This window comes from Miniopterus schreibersii (assembly GCF_964146895.1).
Source record: "Miniopterus schreibersii genome assembly, chromosome: 15".
Classification (NCBI taxonomy): domain Eukaryota; kingdom Metazoa; phylum Chordata; class Mammalia; order Chiroptera; family Miniopteridae; genus Miniopterus; species Miniopterus schreibersii.
The window spans coordinates 45,453,792-45,473,223 of record NC_138115.1 but is presented as its reverse complement, the minus strand read 5'-3'; the positions used below and the strand labels follow the sequence as shown (position 1 = coordinate 45,473,223).

Sequence of the window (19,432 nt, the reverse complement as noted above, 5' to 3'; positions counted from 1 at the left end):
TTCCCATAGTTATTAAACTAGTTATCTTCTATAACTATACCATAATATCAAAACCAGGAACTTGACATTGATACAATGCATCTGTGTAGTTCTTTGCCATTTTTATCATATGTGTAGATCTAACCACCACTAAAACCCAAACGCAGAACTATCACAACACCTCAAAGAGCTCAGCCTTGTGTGGTCCAGCGGTTGAGCATCAACCTGGGATCCAGGAGATCAGGGTTCGATTCCCGGTCAGGGGCGTGCAGGAGGCAGCCAATCAATGACTCATCACTGATGTTTCCATCTCTCTCTCCTCTCCCTTCCTCTCTCTGAAATCAATAAAAAGATACATTAAAAAAAAAAGATCTCCCTCGCCTACCTCTTTACAGCACACCCACTCCCCCAACCCCCACTCCCACCACCGACCATCCTGAACTCCTGACAACCACTAGTCTCTTTTCCATCTCTATCATTCTGGTCATTTCACGTAGAATCTCATTTTGATTTATTTATGATGTTTGGAGAATATATGTATAGACATTTAGTAGGTGCTCTAGGTATCATCTTGTTTGTATATAACTCACCTAGTTGTGCCTGTCTTGACATTACCAGTTTTAGTAAGGTTCTGAAACTTGTCTTCCCTTTAAGTCCCTTTCCTCTCCCCTATTTATAACCGTCTTAAGTATTTTCTTTACAAAAAAAATACATGACAGGGGGAGCTGAACTGGATCTCGTGGGCTTTGATCTTTTGAGAGAGGAAATCGTGGGGAAGGCAGAGTTCCTCCTTCCGGGCAGCAGTCACTTCATTTCTCCTTTTTGTTTGTGCATTAGCTTGAAGCAGAAATTACCACTGTGCTTATCAACTTCCCTAAAATGTCCTGCACAATCACTAATCTTTTGCTTAAATCAACAGATATAATTTAGAAAACTTAAGAGAAGTAAAGCATAGTCTTCGCTTGTTTTTTTACTCGCTCATTCTTCCTTCTTGATGATCCAAAATTCTTTTCAAAATGTTTATATTGTGTCAAAACATTTCCTTTAGCTTTTTAATTTTTTTTGGTTCCCACTGATTTTTAGAGAGAGTGGAAAGGAGGGAGGGAGGTGACAGAGAGAGAGAGGAGAAACCCTGACTTGTTGTTCCACCTGTTTATGCATTTATTGGTTGATTCTCGTATGTGCCCCGACTGGGGATTGAATCCACGACCCTGGTGTATCGGGGCGCCGCCCTAACCCACTGAGCTACCCGGCCAGGGCTGCCTTCATTTCTTCTATTTGATTTTCACTGGATATAAGATTTTGAGTTAACATTTTTTCCTTTGAGCACTTTAAAAATATTGTGCCACTTCCTTCCTGCCTCCGTGACTTCTGATAAGCTATTTGGTATCATTTAAATTGTTTTTTCCATTATAGGGAAGGTGCCATTTCTCTCTGGCTGCTTTCAAGATTTTTAAAAAATATGTTTTTATTGTTTTTTTTAAGAGTGAGAGGAAGGGAGAGAGAGAAACATGGATGAGAGAGAAACCTCTATCGGCTGCCTCCTGCATGCCCTCTACTGGGGACCCAGCCCGAAGCCCGGGCATGGGCCCCCGGGGAATCCAACCAGCGACCTCTTGGTACATGGGCTGACGCCACACCGGCCGGGCTCAAGATTATTGTTTTTGTCTTTAGTTTTCAGAAGTTTGACTATGATGTATCTTGGCATGGATTTCTTTGAGTTACCCTGTTTTAGATTTGATCAAATTCTTGAGTCTGTGGGTGTATGTCTGCCATATTTGGAAAATTTTCAGCCCAACTTATTTGAATTCTTTTTAAGCTCCACCGTTTTTCTCCTCTCCTTTTAGAACTCAGGTGACACAAATATTGTATCTTTCCTTACAGTCCCAAGTACTCCTGAGACTCTGTTAATTTTTTCCAGGCTAGTCTCTGTGTTTAGTTTGGGTGATTTATATTATTTAGTCTTCAAGTTCATTGATTCCTTCCTCTGTCCTCTCGACCCAGTGAGCTTTTTATTTTAGTTGGGCTTTTTTTTTTTTCCCCCCTAGTTCAAAAAATTTCTCTTTAATTCTTCATCTCCTGTCTTTCTCTGCTGAGACTATTTTTTCATTTGTTTCAAGTATGTTTATAACTGTTCATTAAAGCATTTTTGCACTGGCTGCTTTAAAACCCTTGTCAGATAATTCAATGTCTGTGTCATCTTGGTGTTAGTACCTGTCAATTGTATCTTCTCACTCAAGTTGAGATTTTCCTGGTTTTTGATATGAAGAGTGATTTTCAATCCTGGATACTTTTAAAAAATATATCTTTTTGTTGATTTTAGAGAGAGAAGAAGGGAGAGGGAAAGAGAGAAACATCCATCTGTTGCCCTGATGGGGCATCAAACTGGTGATCTTACGGTGCACAGGACGATGCTCGACCAACCGAGATACACAGGCCAGATACACAGGACATTTTGAGTACTGTTATGAAGCTCTGGATCTTACCTAAATCTTCTGTTTTCACAGGCCTTCTCTGACACCACTCCTTAATGATTAGTGATGGTGAGCATTTTTTCACATACTTACTAATCATTTGTATATCTTCTTTGGAGAACTGTTTATTCAAGTCCCTTGCCTATTTTTCGGTTGGGTTGTTTGGTTTTTGGTTATATATAGTTCTCTATATATTCTGGGTAATGATCAGATATGTGACCAAAAAAGGTATTTTTATAATTGGTCTCTTTGAACCAGGATCCAACGAAGTCTCACAGTATTAATATGTTCTCTTGTCCAATCTGGAATAAATCCCTCTCAAGGTTTCTTTTCCATTACTGACTTTGTTGGTCCAGTCTTCAGGAAACCCCTGCCAAACCCACAGGAACCTACCCTATAGGCCAGTTTCTTACCCAGGAGAGCCCCATCCCAGGTTACCACTTTCAAACTCCTTCCAGACACAAATGAAACCCGCTGTTCTCAAAGTAGAAAACTCTTTATTATAAACCCAAGATACAGGAGAAATGACACAGGCATTTCTCAGCTCTTTGAAATTCTCACAATGCATACAAAATAGGTGTGAGATACTTTCTTGAAATTGTCTTAAAAATACTCCCTAGTATCAAAGCGGGGATAGGTGCATGGTAGCTAAGTGCTTCATTAAGATTGTGTAGAGAGGGGCCTTCAGTCCCTCCCCAGGCCCCAAGGAAAGGTACCTCACACCAGCCCTGCTGGATGTGGAGCAGAGACATGCATTTTCTATTAGATTTAGGGTCCTGGGATCTGCTCTGGGACAGAGACCTGAGAACATGGTATTTTCTCCCCAAAGGAGAGCTTGAGGTTAACTAATGTACAAATCCCCCAGAGAGGGAGAGGGGAAAACAGCTGTCTGCTGCTGACTTGCTCTGTGAGGTCAAGCAGCTCTTTTCCCTGCGCATAGCTTCACTGAAGGTGTAAATGCTGGCATATCAGGTCCTTTCTAGAGGCTGGTTTCAATGAAGTGGGAAAAAAGAGAAAAGGAATACAAGAGGGTTCCATTTTTGTCCACGGTTAGACCCCCCACAATGGTGGGACTATCTCACCCGGCCGTACCTGGGAGCTATAGCTATACCCAGGGAAATGTATGGATGGAGGTGCATGTGTGCGCATGCATATGTGCGTGTGTGTACGTGTGTCCATGTGCCCACAAGCTCTGGGGCAGGAGGCTCTTACATGGTCCCGGTTTGTAAACTAGTCCCAGCAAGCAACTTTGTAAGGCAATCAAGGTACAGAAAGTTGGTGGGAAAGCTCTCTGTGGGTGGCCCAGGGAGGAAGGTTTCTTGCTTACCCCGCCATGGGGACCCAGCCTCAGAACCCAAACTCGGTGGATCCCATCCCGTGTCAGGCAGAGCCGAGGGTGTGACCATAAGCACCCTGACGGGTTGACATGTAAAGCAGCCCCAACCGCTTAGAGGACTTGTCACATTGAAACCGGGAAAGGGCTGGGAGGAATCCAAGAGGAAGGCAGAGGTGAATCCATGGGGAAATCAGACTCAAAGGCGGGATCTCCCTGTGCTAAGCCACTATCTACTCTGGGGGGCAGGAGGAAGTGGGATGTGAGGTGGGCAATGAGTAGGCACCATTGTGGAAGCAGCTGCCCTGGCAGTGCCGGGCCCCAGCAGCCAACTCTCTCTCAGCCAAGATCTGTCTCCCCCGGGAGACCCAGAACAACGCTTTACCATTTCCCACAGTGATTCAAACATGGCTACTGCCTGTTCTCCCCACCCTGCTCAGCTCTCAGTTAGGGACACTGAGGTCTAAGATGTGTGGATGGGTCAGAGATGGCTCCTCTGGTCCTCCTCGCAGTTCCAGCTGGCACATCCACTCACAGCCATTGGTTCCACACAGAACATGAGATGTGATGTCCAGAAATGTCCAGTGGCTGCAGATGTGTCTGTGGAGTTGGCACCTCAAGGAATCCCCCTACAACCGCAGTGGGAGGCAGGGGCAGAAGTACAAATACAGGCAGACAGACACACGTACACCCAGGGTCCCAGGTCAGTCTTCAGGGCAGGGACAGGGCTTTGGCGAGGCGAGTCCAGAACCAGGACTTGGTGCAGGGGTTGGTGTAGTCACAGACAGTGATGAACCGCAGGATGCTGGGGAACTCTTTCTTCATTGCTTTGTATTTGACGGGGATCAGTCGCTTCTGATGAGCACCTACAAGCCAAGGGGTGTAGAGCTGGCACCAGGCCTTTGTCCCACAGTGGGTGGGACCAGTCCCTAGCCCAGGATTAACAACAGCCCTCTCCCAACTAAGCATCCCTGGAACACATTCAGCCACACAGAAGGTACTCAGGTGTGCAGTGACCTGCAGGATTTCCTTGATATTGCACCCATGGTCCTTGGTGAGGAAAGGCTGGCATCCTGAAGCCCCACCCATCTATTCTTCTGTAGCAAGGGAAGGACTGAGCTTACCTGGAGAGAGGCTGAGTGCAAACTTAGTCTGGAAGTCACATTCCTTGCTTTCCAGGTAATCATCTGAGACAACTACCACCATTCGGCGGCACCTAGGGAAGAGTGGGCAGGTTGTAGGCACTGTGGAGACACAGTTCAGTATACTCCCAAGGGACGGCCTTGGGAGGAGCCCACTGTGCCCAGGCTAGACAGGGCCCAGCTGGGAAAATCCCAGCATCTGGATCCCTGGGCAGGGCTTTGTGTACCCACCCACTCGCCCCCTGGCCACTAGCCAACCTCTTCTCAATGAGCTCACTGGCAATAGAACAGACACAGGTGCCAGGCAGGACATCACGGTCTGAAACACACAACTTCAGCCGGTAGTTTGTCTGTTCCAGCTGCTGGATCATCTCCTGTACAAACTGGATGTCGCTGGAGCAGTAGCAGATAAAGGCATCAAATCGCTCAGGCATTTGCCCTGGGTGCAGAGAATAAGGGTGATGGTCAGAGTTCTGTTGGAAGGCTGGGGAGAAGCCCAGCCAGGAGCCCCCAGTGCAGATGGCCCTGGTCCTGGACCCCACACCAACCCTGAGATGACACTAAAAAAAAGTGCTCTTCCCAGGAGAGGAAAGATGAGCACCTCCCCACCACCCTCGGCCTGGGCCAAGCCCTGGGTTGAACATGAGACAGACACATCATTTCATGAGTTTCATACCCACTCAGAGGCAGGACTATTATTATTCCCATTTCTCAGGTGAAGAAACAGGCTTAGAGATATTAAGTGACTTGCCCAAAGTGCCACAGCCCATCTGCTTTCAACAATCATGCTCTAAACACCACAATGTCCTATGGCCCACCTGTCCCACCTGGATCAGTATTAGGCCCTTACCCATGGGGTCATCGAGTGTGGTGATGCCCGCCAGCTCTGCCGTCCGTGGGACGCTGCTGTCCACAGCAGCCACCTGTAAGGGCTTCTCAGACTCCTCCTGCTGTTGCTTCAGAATATACTTTTGGCAGTCCTCCTCTGTGGGGAAGAGACAGAGTGTGGCAGGCTCCCCAGGGGTGCCCCATGCCTCTATCCACAGTCAGGCTCCAGCCCCGGTCCCACCTCCCTGGCCATGTTGGGCTCTAGGGTCTCTCCAGCTGACTGGTGCCACCCGCTGTTGGGACAGCTCTGAAAAGTTGAGCTCCCAGCTGGCTCTGACCATTCCAAAGGGATGTCATTGGTGTCATAGCCATTTGGAAAGCCATCAAGGTCAGGTTTGTATCTTTCTATGCTTTTGCCCTAACACCCTTTCCTAGGGCCCCTGAGAATAGAACCCAAGGTCTGCTTCTAAAAGCCACAGCTAATGTGGGGGGGGGGGCATGCAAGAAGGGCCCAGGGACCCAGTGGTTCTGTGCAGGGAGGCCAGAGGCTCCAACCAAGCAAGGTGCGCCTGTCTGTGGGCAACTGTCCCCATGCCTATGCAGGAAGCGGCGCATTTCCTAGGCACCTGAGGTTTCCAAGGCTGTCAGGTTTCAGTCCCTCACCTGCCCTGTCGCTCTACCTGAAGCGACCCAGACACCCGCACAGAGGACCCGATTCTGACTCCTGGTCCTAACGCAAAGCCTTTGCCGTTCCCCTTCGTTCTCCGTGTCGCCGGGCCTCCCCCTCCCTTCTCTGGTCGCTCCCACGCTCGGTACCGCAAGAGGGAACGGTCCGGCACGGCTCCCCCCTGCAGGCTGCCTCCCCTCTCTACGCCCGGGGGCGGGGGCCTGGCCGGGGCGCGCCCGCCGAGGCCGGCACGGGGCGTCCTCACCGACGCTGGGCCCCAGGTCCAGCAGCACGTCGTCGCGGCCCAGCTTGGCCAGCAGCTCGAGCAGGCGGCCCACCGAGGCGCCCGGGCGGCCCTGCCAGTCGTCCAGCAGCTTGCGGGTGGGGTCGGCGTGCGCCTCCAGCTGCCGGATCTCCAGGTACTCGAAGCCCATCTCCTCCGCCAGCGCCGTCCAGTCGGCGGCCACCTGCGTGCGCACGTTCAGGAACAGGGACAGGCGGCGCCGCACCCGCACGTTGAGCGCGGCCAGGGGCAGGGAGGCCGCCGAGGGGGCGGGGGCGGGGGCGAGGGCGGTGGGCCCCGCGCGGGGGGCTGCGGCAGCCATCGTGGCGCCCCCCGGAGCGGGCGCGCGGTCGCGTCGGGTCCCGGGCGCGCACTTCCTCCTTCCCCTCGGGCCCCGGCTCCCGGCCCCGCCCCGCGGGTTTCACTTTCCGAGAAGCGCCGCCCTGCCCTCCCATCGGCAGCCTCTGCCCAGTGCAGAGGTGGGGGCGCCCCACCCCGCCCTCGGGGGACCGTGCTTGTAGGATGAGGAAACTGGGTAGCTGCCTTTTGAGGGCTGGGGAGGCCCACAGGCCTGACCTCGGGGGGGGGGGGGGGGCTGGTGCGCGCGGGGGAGGCGGGGGGAGGGGTGCCGAGCTTCCTTCGGGGCTGGTAGGGAACGGGGGCCATGCTCTTTGGAATCTCGTGGGGTCACATCCTCCCAGTGGGGGGTTTGAGGGGTTCGTGCGGCCCTGCCCTCGAGGGTGGTGGGGGAGGAGGCAAGGATTGTGTGTCCCCATCTGCTGGAAACACACAGTCCTGCCCGCAGGAGTAGGGGGAGCCCTCGCCCCGGTCTCGGAGGCAGAGGCGGGAAAGTGCTTACTGCCCTTTGGGGTCTGAGGCGTGCCGCGGCCCTGGCCGTGGAAGGCGGGGGGTACAGCCCTACCCTCCGGGGTGGGGGTAACAGGGCGCCCTGGACTTGGTTGTCTGGGGCGGGGGGAGGGGGAGCAGTACTACTCTCTAGGGCGGCGATTTTCAACCGTGTGCCCCGGCACACTGATGTGCCACAGGAATTTTTAAAACATGCAGCACCTGGCTATTTAGTCAGGGACACTGACCTCTTTCCCCCTAGATTGTAAAATACATTAAATAAATAAATAAACAATAAATATGACAACAGTCAACACAAAGATAGCCGTCCTGTGAATAAATCAAAATTATACCCATTTTTTTTCAGATCGGCAAAAAATATAGTTTTTGGTATGCTGCAGAATTTTAGTACTTAGTTTGTGTGTGCCATGAGATGAAAAAGGGTGGAATCGTTGCTCAAGGGAAACACACTGCCATTGGGAGTCAAGGGGGCACCTGGCCTTGCGCTTTAGGTTTGGGGAGACTCAGCCTGACCTGGGGCGCTCTGGTTCATTCATTCTGTAGGTGTGTATGGCTCACTTAGTGTCAAGCATGTCGCCGGCACCACGGATAGAGGATCCCTTGCTGCCTCGGTGGAGGATCCCGGCCTAGTGGTGGAGCTGGGCGCTCGTCGGATCATCCCAAATGACTGTAACGTTGGTAATTTACAGACTTGTGCGGGGCTCTCTCCAGACAGGGAGCTCGTGCGCCTTTGAACAACCCATTCTCTTGCCGCCTCAGACGCCCATATTCCCTCAGTCTTCTCGACAGACTTCCCAGGAGAGCCCACGCACGTCGGGGTACGGTCCTGGGCAGTTTCAGAATTACTTAGGTGCTGGGATCCAGGAGACAGCAGAGAAGACGAGACCAGGGAAGAACGGTTCGAGTCCCGGCCTCCTTCCCAGCAGGAAGCCGTGGGCTGGGCTCCGGCGGCCCCGCCTTCTGTTTGGCGGCCGGCCGCGGGCTGAGTTGCGGGGGACGGAGCCCAGGCAGTGGCGGAGTTTTTTTTCCAAGATGCCTAAAGGGCTCTTGGAGTCTGGCCGCGCGTTTCGCAATCTCCTCCAATCCACATTTCTGGGCGGGGCTTCAGAAAGGTCCACCTCCTGGTTGGCAGCCGTAGGCTACCTAGGCGGGGCTTTGACTGGATGACCCCTGCTATAGGTGGTTTAGTTTGCGGCGGGGCGGGCCTTAAGGCAGACTCACCTTCTGGTTGGCTGGGGCAGGAGGTGGGCGGGACTTTGGGGAGTAGGGCGCGTCAGTTGCGCAGGTCTGTGGGCGGTGTTTAGGCTTCCAGGGTAAAGGTGCAGTTTCGCGACAGTTTTTCGGTTCCGACGCTCTGTTCCGGGCCGGGCGGGGGTCTACCGGGCCGAGCTGCGCGATGCAGAGGCTGCAGGTGGTGCTGGGCCACCTGAAAGGCCGGCCTGATGCGGGCGGGACGCCCGCGCTGCAGGCCGCGCCGTGCTGGAGCGTCGCTCGCAGCGCGTCGCCCGAGGACGTGGTCGTGGTGCACGGGCGGCGCACGGCCATTGGCCGAGGGGGCCGCGGCGGCTTCAAGGTGAGGCCCCGGGTCGGTCGCGGGGTGAGAGACGGCGCGCTGGGGTCTGGCTCCTCCGCGCGGTTCCCTTGGCGCCGGAGGCCGCTCGGCTGCAGAGCTGTGAAAGGGGGGCAGGTAGTGGAGGCCCTGGGACCTCGCGCACCGACGGCCGGGGCCACCGCGGCCGCGCTTCTCGCTGCAGGACACCACCCCCGACGAGCTGCTCTCGGCCGTCTTGACCGCGGTTCTCCAGGACTTGAAGCTGAGCCCGACCCAACTGGGAGACATCTGCGTGGGTGAGCACGCCGCCCGGGCCCTGGGCTCGGCCCCCTCGCGCTCCCACCTCGCCACCCTCCAGGCACCGGCCTGGTGTTGTCACTGAGGGGGACGTCGGGGGACTGCACACAGACGCATTTGTCTTTTTAGGACTAGGCTCCGCCCCCGCCTCCAGGCACTTTCTGCCCTCCTCCAAGCACATTCGGCATGTTAAGTTTGGTAGAAAGCAGGGCTTTCCAGTGACAGACATTCTCTAACGCCAAGACACTTGGCACAGGTTTGAGGACACCCTAGGAGACCTGAAACTGTGGGGTTTTCTGCCGATCCCGACATTCAGTTTCTGCTACCACAGAACAGAGGTAGCATCAAAAACAGTCTAGTCCAATCCCTCACTTACAGATGGAGAAACTGAGGCCTGGGAATTTGCAGCAGAGCTCTGGATCTGAATCCAGGGCTTCCTCACCTTTGGTCAACCCTTTTTCCCCACCTCTACTCTTCTAGCGTCAAAACAACATAGTGTGGCAAGAGTCTTATTAAATACTGTAGATGCCACCACCCCTAGGTTCCACCTATGGAGTGACGGCAGGGATTGGCAGAGGACACTTGGAGAGGTGTTGCATCTTCAGAACCCCATTTACCTAGCTGACCGAACTAGTTTGTTTGACTTCAAGCTTTGCACTGCATTCTTTCCTTTCCATGACAGGCAGGCAACCTGCTCATTGTGTGCTGATTTGGAAAGGGGGGGGGTCATACACTACAACACTGTAGTGTATGACCAGGAAGAGCTACTATATAGCTTGCTCCCCCAGCTCCACACCTTGGACATTTCAAGGCCTCAAGTGAGCCTGCTCAGGGCTCGTGTTTCTGAAGAAAGATCTGGAATGTTCCCTCTCTGATATGCACAGATAGACCTTAGTGCCCCGAACACCAGCAGGCACTGAATGAAGGTTTGTTGTCCACAGGAAATGTGCTTCAGCCGGGGGCCGGGGCAGTCATGGCCCGAATCGCCCAGTTTCTGAGGTAAACTTCCAGTTCTAGCTCTGGTTGGCCATTTTGACTCTTGAATGGGCTCAGGCCTCAGGGAACTCAGCTTGTGGACGGGAGAGAATCAGCTTGGATACCCAACCTGGACGCAGCCAGGGTCCTCGGCACCCTGCTCTTGAGAACCCTACCTTTCCTCTACAGTGGCACCTCAGTTTTTGAACGTCTCCATTGACAAGCATTTTGGGTTACGAATGCCGTAAACCCGGAGGTAAATGCTTCGGTTTCCGAACATGCCTCGGAAGTCGAACATGCCATGCTGCTCCCGCTGAGGGCAAGATCCTGAGACCTAGCTGTCGGCTGTGGATCCCTCGGTTTCCGAATGTTTCAGAACTCGAAAGGGCTTCCGGAACGAGTTACATTCGAAAACTGAAGGGAGATGTGTTACCTGGCACTGGGTCAGGACAAACAGGGCCTTTGAGACTGTAGCAAAAGATCTGACCTGAATTCTAGCCAAAGTCAATTTATTGCTTTGCCTTTTCTAAGTACTCTTTGGACTCTGTCCTCTTTTGCCAGGTCAGTAACCAAGTAGGCACCCTGAAGAGTGACGTTCAGGTTTTTTGCCACTTGAGCAAGTGGGGACCTTCAGTCATATTCCGTCAGCAGAGACTTAGGGACAGGGCAGAACTTGAGGAGAGGGGTAGCCCAGGAGGGGCCTTGGTCAACTTGCCCTTCACTTCTTGCTGTCTCAAGACAGAGGAAGAATGCTTAAGTTATTTTCACGTGTAGATTTAAGAACCACTTAGCTCTGTACTCCTAACAGCATGGAGAAGAAATAGTGGGAACATTGGCCAGTGAAGGACCAGGAAAGCTAACAAAACCTCTCGGGACCAGGAGAGGTTCAGACTGCTTAGCCTGGAGTTCAAGGACTCCCAGGATCTGGTTCCGGACTTGCCTCCCAGCCTTATCTTCCCAGCTGCGTGCTGGCCTTGACTCTTCCTCTTTCAGCCAGCCTGCCTGCCCACCATCCCTATGCTGGTCATTCTGTCCCTACCTCCTCTCTCTGCCCTAGCTAAACCCTGCCCAAACAGTTTCGCCATTTGCCTGACTTCCCTGAGCTCCCAGGGTTAAAGTGACCTCCACAGCAGCCAGCCATGTGCTTTCTTGTGATGTGCTTTGTCTTCTTGCTCTGTTATTTCAGTCTCTGCTAGGTGATTCATTTTGTGTGTGTTGGTCGGGCATCCTCTAGGGCATTGTATTATAAGCCTCTCAGCATCCCTCAGGTGGTATCTTGTACTGAGTGGATGCTTAGCGAAAACTTGGGGGGTTGGGTGAAGGGGTGGTAACTCTTCCTCTTTCAGCCAGCCTGCCTGCCCACCATCCCTATGCTGGTCATTCTCTCCCTACCTCCTCTCTCTGCCCTAGCTAGACTCTGCCCAAACAGTTTCGCCATTTGCCTGACTTCCTGAGCTCCCAAGGTTAAAGTGACCTCCACAGCAGCCAGCCATGTGCTTTCTTGTGATGTGCTTTGGGAGTTAGGGGACCTAGGAGGCTAGCCATCTGAGAGGGCCTCAGCAGACCCTGCTGCACCCAAAATCACCAGAGTGCTTTTACCCCCTATGATTTAGTCTGAGGGTCTGGGGTTTTTCCCAGGACAGGTTTTTTGTGTGTATGTGTGTTTTTTAAATATATCTTTATCGATCTCAGAGAGAGGAAGGGAGAGAGAGAGAAACATCAATGATGAGACAGTCGTCATTGATCGGTTGCCTCCTGCATGCCCCTGAGTAAGGATGGAGCCCACAACTCTGGCATGTGCCCTGACTGGGAATCGAATCGCAGTCTCCTGGATCCTAGGTCAATGCTCAACCGCTGAGCCACACTCAGCTGGGCTCCCCAGGACAGGTTACATCAGGAGGGACAGCCCCACCAGCTCCCAGGGCAACTACCAGAGTGGGAGCCTGAGGGAACCCACTAGAACAAGGAATGTTAGAACACCATCAGGGTCTTTGACCAGCTGGGAGCAGACCTGCCAGAGAGAAGGAACAGAAAGGGTTAGCCACGTGGTTACTGGCAAGGCTGCAGAGTAGAGATGGTTTCTGGCCTCATACTTTAGACATTTCTTTTGCTCTGGTTCTCTGTTCTTTGGGAGACACAGATGTACTATAGTTTTCATTTTTGAATCTTCAAAGGGAGAGAAAGAAGGATCCCTGTGGCCTAACCAGCTCTCCCTTGCCTTTGGCTGTGAAGAGAATTGGCCTTGGTTGAAGAGAATCACAGGATGGGAGGGCATGTGCTTGTGGGGCCCCGGGGACCAAGCGCCTGTAGAGATGGAGTCTGCCCAGTACGGATCTGGCCTGGAGTGGGGAAAGGGCTGCTGGTTTTGCACCCACTGATGGGACAGTCGTGTTTGCCAGGAGCACAGGCCTGCTTTCTGTGAGAGCCTGGCAGGGCAGAGGGGGCTGACTGTGGTGTCACCTTCTGTTTCAGTGACATCCCAGAGACTGTACCTTTGTCCACTGTCAATAGACAATGTTCTTCGGGACTCCAGGCAGTGGTCAACATAGCTGGTAAGTTGTGACTGGGTGGGTGCTCATTGCTACAGCCTGGCCTTGGTCCTGGCTCTGGGAATTTGGGTCAGCAAAGTCACCATCTACTGGGCAAGCAATAAGGATCTCTGAGAGGACTCATCACAGAAAGAGAAAGACAGCCCCCTGCTGCTACCCCCAGCCTTTTCTGGACACTTCCTGGGTCTTCCATCTCTGAGGCTGGGGCCCACTTAGCAACCAGGTGGGGAAGAGGCTCCCCTGTGTCCAGAAGAGGACTCTGTTGAAGGATGTTTATGAAATGCTTTTGTTGCAGGTGGCATCAGAAATGGGTCTTATGACATTGGCATGGCTTGTGGGTAAGAATTTCTTTCTGCCAGAGCTTATTAACCAGCTTGTAACAATAAAACTAATACTCATCTCCTGAGTTCTCAGAGGCCCATGATTTCGGGATTTTCCCCTTTAGGCAGCTGCCTGGGAGAGGGTTCCCACAAATTCAGCTTAGAAGTAGCCCTCAGCTCTGACTGCTCAGGAATTGTTCACACTTCTCAGTGCTAATGGGGAAAGGAAGTGGGCTTTTAAAAGCTTGCTTTCTTGGAAATCTGTTGGGCTGGAGAATGTGGGCAAGCATTATGAGAAAATAGAGCTCTCAGGTTTCCTGCCATGACTTTTGATGGTTCACGATGCTGCTGAGGGAGAAGTGGCAGTTTTGGTTCCCGAAAGCCAGACAGCTGCCTACTCTAACTAGTTTCTCACTTCCCTAGGCTATCTCCTTGTCCTTCACCCTGGTACCATGGTGGAAATTTCTGGCTGCCTCCTGGGTTCTGAGGGGCATGGTCAGATCTGTGGTGGTTTGAGCACTGTCAGCTGTGGCTCCATCTTTGCCTGCAGCATATGAAGCTGCAGTTGTACTGGGCAGTGCCTCCCAGGAGGGACGGTGTGGGGCTCAGGCTTGGTGGGCATCTGGTGCTGGGAGGACAGGCCAAGCAATGGCTTTGGCAGCCTAGGGAGGTGGGTGGCCCCCTTCAGTTCCTCTGGATGTTTCTTCACGAACATTGTTGGGCTGCCTCAGGGCTGTGCCCACTGGCACTAGGTTATATTGCCTTGTGTCTGCAGCTGTAAATAAAACCGAAGACCACACTGCAGGGACTTTGGCCAGGAAAGGGCTACTGCCCAGCCTGCCCTCTGATCAGTCTCTCACGTGCCTCTATCTTACTGTGGGAGGGAGAGGTGTGGGTACCTGGAGGAGAAGGCTTGAGTCTTCACGAGTTTCTTAGAGGGCACCTGAGGCCCCCACGCATGATAAAGACTGTGTTACTAAGGTATTAAGGGTCCTGAGCTAGTCTTGTCCCTGATATCACAGGCTCACTGTTCCCCGTAGGCTTTGATCGTGAAGAGTAGCCCAGAACATTCTAGTTGCGAGTGGTTTCTGGAGCCAGACTACCTAAATTTGGATCCCAGCTGAATGACCATGGACAAGTTACTCAGCTTCTCTGGGCCTCAGTGTCCTCTCCTATAAAATGTGGAAAACTACCTCAGCCCAGTTGAAGTTGATAAGATGAAATGTAACAGCAGCTAACTCTCTAGGGCATATATGTGACTCACACTGTACTGAAGACCTGGAAAGATTTGAAAATAGTGCTGGGCACATGAAAAGCATTCGGTCAGGGCTATGTGTTATCCTATGAGGCCTCGTGTTCCACCACCTCTTCAAAGCCCTTTGACCACACTAACCTGAGACCTCGCCTTCCTCTCAGTTCCCAGCACCTCCTCACCCATGCAGGTCACATCACTCTGGGAGCTGCAGCTTTTAAAATTTGTCTCTTCTGTCTTCTGAATTTGTGGTGCCTGAGGGCAGGGCCCAGGCTTTTGGATGTGTTTCCCCCTCTGTGGCTAACACTAGGCTGAGCTGCAGGAGCAGCTGAGTTAGGGAAGCATGGTCCTGCCACGAGCGTGGACTGTGCAGTGCTCTGTCCCACAGTCCCGGCTCTGCGTCGCTGACCAGTGCCTTGCTGGGACTCCCTGGCTACTCCCCAGCATTTGTCAGATGCACAGCCATCCGTGCCTGAGACCTGCTGGTGATCTCCTCCTGCTCCTCCTTAGGGTGGAGTCCATGTCCCTGGCTGACAGAAGGAACCCTGGAAATATTACTTCTCGCTTGGTGGAGAAGGAGAAGGCCAGAGATTGCCTGATTCCTATGGGGTGAGTGTTCACCTGCAGCAGTGTGCCTGTGTCCCTCAGCTCCCTGCTGGCCTGGAGCAGGGCCTCGGGAACTCTGATCATCTTGTGGCTGGTGCTGCCTACCTGGGCCTTCTGCTTTTGCTCTTGGTCTGCTCTGCAGGGACTCAGGATGGGACTTGATGCTGCCCGAGTTCCTTCCCTTTCCTGAGCCCCCAGGTCCTCTCTGTGCCTCTGGGTTTCCAGACACGTCCTAACCTGTTACTCCCTCCCTGGGGGGTTCAGTCACACGAAGGATGATGACAGCTGCACCCCAAAGCCTTGGAGAGCTAGAAAGATGAATTAAGAAGCTTTGGTTACTGGACATGCTAGTGAGGGAACTTGGGCCCCAGCAGATGCAGTGTGGAAAGCATGTTGGGGGTTTCCTAGCACGTTAGCCCTCCTGCCAGCATCACTGAGCTGGGCCACCCCCAGAGTCCGTGGGCGGGGGGAACCCTGGCTCCACTTGAGGCTCAGAGAGGTCAGTGTCCTGGCTGCCTCCGCACCAGTGGCCATATCTCCAAGAGACACCAGAAGCCCAGGCGGAAGGCCTCGCTGTGGCCCTGGGTTCCCAGGATGAGGGCAGGCTCCACCTACAGTGAGCAGGAAGGTTTGGTGTGATCTTCCCAGAGGGGACATGCGAGCCCTCATCTCCCACATTGAAGCAGTTTTCCTGAGGAGTAGAAAAAGCTGGCCAAAAGTAGCCAGGTAGTGCCCCTCCCATACCGTCTGCCCCTCTTCTCTTCCGGTCTCTGGTGTATGAGCCTCTGAGAGTCTGGGTGACTCCCTGTCTGTGCCCCTGCACTCCCCGAGTTGTCATTACTGTCTCTAATGACAGCTGCACCGCCTGGCCAGTCCCAGGCTGCCAGACGGCACCCTCTGTTTGCTGTTTGTCTTCTAGGATAACCTCGGAGAATGTGGCCGAGCGGTTTGGCATTTCACGGGAGAAGCAGGATACCTTTGCACTGGCTTCCCAGCAGAAGTGAGTGTTGTTTTGGGTGGAGCGTTTAGAGGCTGACCTAGGTGGTCTTAGGTGAAGCTGCCCTTAGACCAACTACATAGGGCAGTGAGTGGTTCCGAGTCTCGTGCCTCACAGGATGGAGAGGGAAGCAGGGGCCAGGCCGCTGTGCATGTTAGCACTTCCATGTCCTGCTACTGTCTGTCCACCCTGAGTGTCTGCTTCCTACTGGGCCTCAGTTTCCCCATCTGTTCATTGGGGGTGGGGCTGTAATGAGGGCCAGGACTCTTGTCTAACTGCTGTGGTTTGGTGATTAGACATGGTAGCCACAGGCTCCTCTGGATAGCCTGGAGCGTGGGGCCAGCATTGCTGGGGACCCGGGCATCCCAGCTTCTGGACCACTCCTACATCCGGGGTAGCATCCTGAGGCAGGGGCTGAGGATGACATCAGAGGAACCCCAGGGGCTCAGGCCTCTGGGCAGGAGCAGGCTGAAGTTGGCAAGCCCCAACTGCCCAGGGAGAGGACAGCAAAGTAAGGGAGTCGTATCTGGCCAGGTGGGCTTCTCTGAGGCAGTGGTACTTAGCCACTTGGCATCAAGTAACCATTTGAGAATTTGGTGAAAGCTATGGATTTCTCCCTTGGGAATGCCCCGGGCACTTACATTTTGCATATGATTGTAAGTATCACCCTAAAATGCCCTGTGGATTTACACTGTTTCAATACTAAGATTCATCAAGTAGTTTAGTATATGTCATTTTACGTAAGTGGGAACTGGGGGACAGATGAAACTGAGCCCTAGTGATCAAACAGAAAAGTTGGCAGAACCCAGCACAGATATCTCTGGGACACTATACTCACTTTGGCATAGAAAGCCTAGCAGGCTCAGTCCCTCATGGGTGTCAGACTCAATGGGGAGCCACCACCTCCATACCTTCTCCTCCCCCGTGAGCCTGGGATTGGCGGGGATCTGAAGATCTGAGGCCTCCTAATCCCACGGCCAGGTAGGGGTAGTGGGGACCCACAGTAGTCCCTCAGAGCTTCCCAAGGCGAGTGTGTCCCAGTATTTAACAGTCTGAGCTTGCGTGTCTGCCCCAATGGGGAGGAAGTGGAGGCAGCAGAGGGACCTCAGGAAGGAAGGGAGTCTCACTGTCCATGGTGCTGGCAGGGCAGCCAGAGCCCAGAGCAAGGGCTGTTTCCAAGCTGAGATTGTGCCTGTGACCACCACAGTCCTTGATGACAAGGGCAACGAGAGGAGGATCACCGTGGACCAGGATGAGGGTATCCGCCCCAACACCACCATGGTGGGCCTGGCCAAACTGAAACCTGCCTTCAAGGAGGGCGGCTCTACCACTGCTGGTGAGGCTGGGCTGGGGGAGGGAGGAAGAAGGGGCCGTGTCCGTGCTGGGTGTTCTCTGGGAGCCTGGAGCCACCAGGCAAGGTGGACATAGGAGGGCTGGGCTGCCTCAGCCCTGCTCTGAGGCCTCCTTACCCCTATGGTTTGCCTCTAGGAAACTCTAGCCAGGTGAGCGATGGGGCAGCTGCCATCCTGCTGGCCCGGAGGTCCAAGGCAGAAGAGCTGGGCCTTCCCATCCTTGGGATCCTGAGGTCCTATGCAGTGGTTGGGGTCCCACCTGACATCATGGGGATTGGTCCGGCCTATGCCATCCCTGTAGCTTTGCAAAAAGCAGGTAAGGTGGCTCCTTCATGCCCTACATCTGGATCTTCCTTCTGCCTCTCAGTCTGAGGCCATGTGTGTCCTCTTGCCTGAGGGTGGTGGTCCTATGGGGGCTGCAGAGTGAAGGTGGGACAGACTAGCACCTCTGCCAGGAGCCCTTCCTGACCCCACTCTGGGACCTACTCATGCATCTGAAACAAAGACAGAAACACCAGGCAGCCTACAGGCCTGGGATGGGGTGGGCCCTTGGGGATTGAGAGCCCTGCTAAGGGTAAGGGGCCACTGGGTCAGCTGAGGCCTTTCCCCTTGCCTGCAGGGCTGACAGTGCATGACGTGGACATCTTTGAGATCAATGAGGCCTTTGCAAGCCAGGTGAGCCTTTGTTTCTCCACATTGAGCCAAGGGTGCAGGGGACGGGAGGGAGCTAGAGCTGAAGCTCTGCCTCCTCTCAGGCTGTCTACTGTGTGGAGAAGCTAGGACTGCCCCCTGAGAAGGTGAACCCTCTAGGGGGTGCCGTGGCTTTGGGCCACCCACTGGGCTGCACTGGGGCTCGACAAGTCATCACGCTACTCAACGAGCTGAAGCGCCGTGGGAAGAGGTGAGGCCGACTCCCCATGGGGGTGTCCTGGAGGATGCCCAGGCTGGGCATCTGAGGGCTGTAGGGGGAAGTATACTTTCACACACTCTGAATTAAGGATGCAGTGGTGTGACCCCCCCGTTTTCCATGAGAGCCTGCCCTGAAGGGGACCCTGGCCTGCCTGCAGCCAACACCTGCCACCATGTGTGTGCCCAGGTGGGCAGGCAGGGAATTACATACCCATAGATTTTCATCCTCTGTGCCCGCGGAGACCTTGGTGTACCCAGCTCTGCCTGGTCTGGAGAAAGCCCGGTGGGGGGGCTTCTGCCCTTTGTGCCCTCACCCAGCCAACACAGCGTTGCTTCCACAGGGCATATGGGGTGGTGTCCATGTGCATTGGGACCGGAATGGGAGCTGCTGCTGTCTTTGAATACCCTGGAAACTGAGGGACGCACTCCCCAGACAGGCGAGAAGGCAACACTACAGAAGTGGCGCCACAGGGGAAAACTCAGCGTGGGTGGTTGTGGCGGCAGTGGGCAAATCAAGGCACTTCAACTAATTTGGAAAACGTGAACACTGATGGCACAGTATGGGAGTGGGTGAGGTACTGGGCCACCAAGGCCACCATGTAATACTTGTGGATGGGGAACGCAATAGACACAGTAAATGTATGTTAGCTTATCTTGGTGGCTGTGGTTTATTCCAAGGGCCAGGTCTTACCACACTGGTCTTGCCTCTGCTCACTGTGGTATGGCCCATGAGGACAGAGTGCAGGACCTGCGCCGAGACCAGTGCCCTGGAGGGAGTCCCTCCATCCCAGGAGCTGCTCAGAGGTCCTCAGAGGTCCCCATGCATAGCACACCTGTTTCTTAGTTCTGGGCCATGTTTATTCCCAAAGTTGGCAGGGGGAGGGGTATTCTGAGGACAGAACCTCAGAGCTGGTAGGGTGACACAAATCTCTCATCGTAAGAGCCTCGGCCCCGGAGCCGCAGGGTGCAGGCATTCTCTCCGAGCACACCTTCCACCACCAGCGTGGACTCATACAGCTCATTGCTCCTGTGGACCCAGGGGGTGAGATG

General features: G+C 53.8%; 3 protein-coding genes across 3 annotated transcripts in view; 1 reads left to right on the top strand and 2 right to left on the bottom strand.

The window, feature by feature from the left end:
* Positions 1-2,932: 2,932 nt before the first annotated feature.
* MYD88 (MYD88 innate immune signal transduction adaptor) lies at positions 2,933-7,109 on the bottom strand. Its single transcript, XM_081160786.1, has 5 exons — positions 6,689-7,109; positions 5,779-5,913; positions 5,187-5,367; positions 4,911-5,002; positions 2,933-4,652 (listed from the first exon to the last, which is right to left on the bottom strand). The coding sequence occupies exons 1-5, from the start codon at positions 7,026-7,028 to the stop codon at positions 4,498-4,500; spliced, it is 903 nt and encodes a 300-aa protein (XP_081016912.1). The 5' UTR covers positions 7,029-7,109; the 3' UTR covers positions 2,933-4,497.
* Positions 7,110-8,823: 1,714 nt separating this feature from the next.
* Positions 8,824-19,034, top strand: ACAA1 (acetyl-CoA acyltransferase 1). Its single transcript, XM_081160785.1, has 12 exons — positions 8,824-9,146; positions 9,328-9,421; positions 10,364-10,421; positions 12,870-12,949; positions 13,242-13,284; positions 15,029-15,127; positions 16,044-16,124; positions 17,267-17,457; positions 17,610-17,789; positions 18,093-18,148; positions 18,229-18,374; positions 18,724-19,034. Exons 1-12 carry the CDS (start codon positions 8,970-8,972, stop codon positions 18,797-18,799), a joined length of 1,281 nt encoding a protein of 426 aa, XP_081016911.1. The 5' UTR covers positions 8,824-8,969; the 3' UTR covers positions 18,800-19,034.
* DLEC1 (DLEC1 cilia and flagella associated protein) overlaps positions 19,029-19,432 on the bottom strand; it is a gene marked incomplete at its 5' end in the record, with an annotated part of 41,875 nt that continues 41,471 nt past the window's right edge. The window contains one exon of the mRNA XM_081160787.1: positions 19,029-19,409. Coding sequence (XP_081016913.1) covers positions 19,286-19,409 — 124 coding nt within the window. The 3' untranslated portion in view covers positions 19,029-19,285. The remainder of the gene's footprint in view (positions 19,410-19,432) is intronic.

What these genes read in the sequence shown, in the direction of transcription:
- ACAA1 (XM_081160785.1), top strand. Translation starts at nt 8,970, where the DNA reads ATGCAGAGGCTGCAGGTGGTGCTGGGCCACCTGAAAGGCCGGCCTGAT. An exon ending in GGGCGGCTCTACCACTGCTG is followed by an intron (nt 17,458 to 17,609) that starts GTGAGGCTGGGC and finishes GTTTGCCTCTAG; the next exon opens with GAAACTCTAGCCAGGTGAGC. An exon ending in TGTAGCTTTGCAAAAAGCAG is followed by an intron (nt 17,790 to 18,092) that starts GTAAGGTGGCTC and finishes CCTTGCCTGCAG; the next exon opens with GGCTGACAGTGCATGACGTG.
- MYD88 (XM_081160786.1), bottom strand. Translation starts at nt 7,028, where the DNA reads ATGGCTGCCGCAGCCCCCCGCGCGGGGCCCACCGCCCTCGCCCCCGCC. An exon ending in CACACTCGATGACCCCATGG is followed by an intron (nt 5,368 to 5,778) that starts GTAAGGGCCTAA and finishes CTCTGCACCCAG; the next exon opens with GGCAAATGCCTGAGCGATTT. An exon ending in TGCACTCAGCCTCTCTCCAG is followed by an intron (nt 4,653 to 4,910) that starts GTAAGCTCAGTC and finishes CTTGGCTTGTAG; the next exon opens with GTGCTCATCAGAAGCGACTG.